This window comes from Trachymyrmex cornetzi, unplaced genomic scaffold, assembly GCF_001594075.2.
Source record: "Trachymyrmex cornetzi isolate Tcor2-1 unplaced genomic scaffold, Tcor1.1 scaffold383, whole genome shotgun sequence".
Lineage (NCBI taxonomy): Eukaryota > Metazoa > Arthropoda > Insecta > Hymenoptera > Formicidae > Trachymyrmex > Trachymyrmex cornetzi.
Genome location: NW_017298564.1, coordinates 87,239 through 89,951, shown reverse-complemented (window position 1 = coordinate 89,951; position 2,713 = coordinate 87,239). Strand labels below are relative to the sequence as shown.

The following is a 2,713-nucleotide window of genomic DNA, read 5'->3' as shown; positions in this document are numbered from 1 at the left end:
AAAAAATTCTGAAAAAATTCTCAAAACTTTATGAGAAGAAAATAAATAATTTTTGTCTCTTGCAGTTTTTCTGTAAAGTTGATAGTATTTGAATAAAAAATTATTCAAAACTAATATTTTGCAATTTTTAGTAATTAATACCTTGTTAACTATTGTGAAAATTGCAAAATGGTAAAGAACTTTTCGACTCAGTTTAGTCCGCTCTGTCTACACAAAAGTGATTAGCAAAAAAGGTCGGGACACCCCGTACGTGTGTGTGTGTATATGTACAGAGAAAAGATTCAAATGACGTAGAGAGGCCTCCGAAAATAAAATCGTACTGTGCGTAAAAAGCAGGCAAAAAGCGTGAAATTACGATGTTATTAATAATAAGTTTGTCAGGCATGTATACCAGAAAGTCATAATCGTGAAATAAACATTGTTACCTTGGCTCATGGAGACACGTGTGGTCTATTCAGAGGCTCGCGTTTGTCCATTAACAATTTTACCCGTACCTACCGACCGTATTTCATCGCGCTAATCCTCGCGTTTAATCGTAGAATCGCGATTATTCATCAGCGGGTGAATTTACGACGGTCAACGCGAGAAAATATAGGAACCGGTGACACTTAGGATTAAGTCCCGCGCACCGTAGAAAATGAATAAAGGAGAGGAAAAAGGATACTTTCCGAAGAGACGAGGAGACAGAGAAAGAGAGAAAAAGAGTAACATTTTTGCGCTTAGGCTAACGGCGTGAGTAATTCACGTACAGCACCACGCGCGAGGCGCCTGAGCACTAAGAGGATGATTCATAATATTGTTAATTATGTTAATTGACGGAACCCATCTCTGCGGCTACAGGCTGCTGCAATATGCACGGGCCTTAATAGCACTGCCACGTCGCTTTGCTGTCACGTTACGAATGATGCCGCGGTGACTGTGTGGCATCGGGCAGCTCTCGAGGTCTCGGAGGTTTTGCCGGGAAAAAGATTTAAAAAAAAAAGGGGGGGAGAAAGAGAAGGAAAGAGAGAGACTTCGCGCCATAACTTACCGGCTAGAAAGCACGATAATCCGGCGACACGTGGGAAATTCCAAACGACGTCATTACTGTACCGTATTCTTATTCATGCGGGTCACAGGGGTTTCCATGAGCGCCAACTTCGGGAATACTAGGATATAAGTGCATCAGTAATGCGACCGTCACCGTTTAACTGACCATTAAGTATACTTACGTAGGATATCTGTTTTACGTGTAATATATTTTCAGTAATAGTAGTTTCAGTAAAATCTCAAGAGACTTCCCTTCGCGCGATACTCAATCTCTAAAACTTTTGATTCGCAAAGATTGTCTCATGAATAATTTTGCAATATTATCAGACATCCATTAACGACGGGGAAAATATCTCTCAAAAATTGAAATCTCATCTCACGTTATCATCTTCGCGAAATAAATGCGTTGAATATTTTCATTACAGAAGAAGAAAATGAAATTATCTAATGTCATTATTTCCCGACGTGAAAATGTATCACGTAATCTTTGGAGGGGGAGGACAATATAAATCATAGCAAACGCTAATGAATGCAATTAAGTAATGTCGCGCGAAAATAAATCGCCGGCTTCTCAGAAATGAAAGCTGCGGCAATCCTTCCTGAATTTCGCGACAAAAATAACCAACAGCCTCTCGCGATCGTCACGTGAATGAGTCGCGAGTGGACCTAGATCGCGCTAATGATCGTTTGATCTTTGAATACTCTGAAAGAATTTCTTGGCGCGTGTGTTACAAGCAATGAACGTACGAGCGATTAATTACGACGAAAGGATGCCTGGCGGTACGAAATGCTTCATGCTTCGGACCGCGCGAGAAGATATTAATATAATTCCTATCGCGCGCACAGTTATTAGCATTCGAAAATGTTATAGGTTATTGCAACATACATATGGCGTTGCCCGGGACGCCGGGAGTTCGCTCGGGCGTATAAATCCGAATGTCGTAAACCGCGCGCCAGTTAATGCGATTAATAAATTAACGCCGGCTGCGCGCTGTGTTTTAACTTCGTTATCATTGTAAATGATTTAATTCAGACCTGCATGCACACATGGGCGGCGACCGGCGGCGAACGCGCCGTTTCGATAGGAAGAAAAAAAACGGGGCGCGATCGGAGCATTGTGTGCGCGAAAGATCAAGGTGTCTCGTTAATACTCGATGAAATGCAATCACAATACCTTCGCTCGATTATAAGAGATAATTTCACAATGGCGTTCGCGTTTCTTCCACTTTAATCCGGCGTGATAAAAAATGATGCTATAAATACATCTGGTGTGATAGCGAAATCGTTATTTACGATCACTAGTAGCACGCAGCACATTGGAATATCTCGATTAACAATCGCGACACCAAAAAATCTATTCGACAAATCGAAATGGCGATATTGCAGTTGTCGCGATACACACTGCATGACCCTACCTATAATCTACGTTACAGGTGCAGGAGGCACCAGTCTCACCAGCGTCCTCCTCTCTGAGCAACCAAAATCAAAACGAGAACGAGCAGGTCTTGCTGGCGACCATGCAACCGGTGAACGTGCTCGATCTGCACGAACCGCCGGCCGTGCACACGCTCCATCCCAAGTACCACCATCACCATCACCATCGTCACCATCACCATCACCATCATCATCATCATCACCAGCAACAGCAACAACACATCCAGGGCAACGATTCGGAAGACGTGCA

At 42.8% G+C, this 2,713-nt stretch overlaps 1 protein-coding gene across 1 annotated transcript in view; it reads left to right on the top strand.

Annotated features, from left to right (window-relative positions):
- The window catches only part of LOC108763779 (hormone receptor 4-like), a 62,556-nt gene that overhangs the window by 11,354 nt on the left and 48,489 nt on the right, over positions 1-2,713 (top strand). Inside the window, exon 3 of the mRNA XM_018511649.1 lies at positions 2,463-2,708. Coding sequence (XP_018367151.1) covers positions 2,463-2,708 — 246 coding nt within the window. The remainder of the gene's footprint in view (positions 1-2,462; positions 2,709-2,713) is intronic.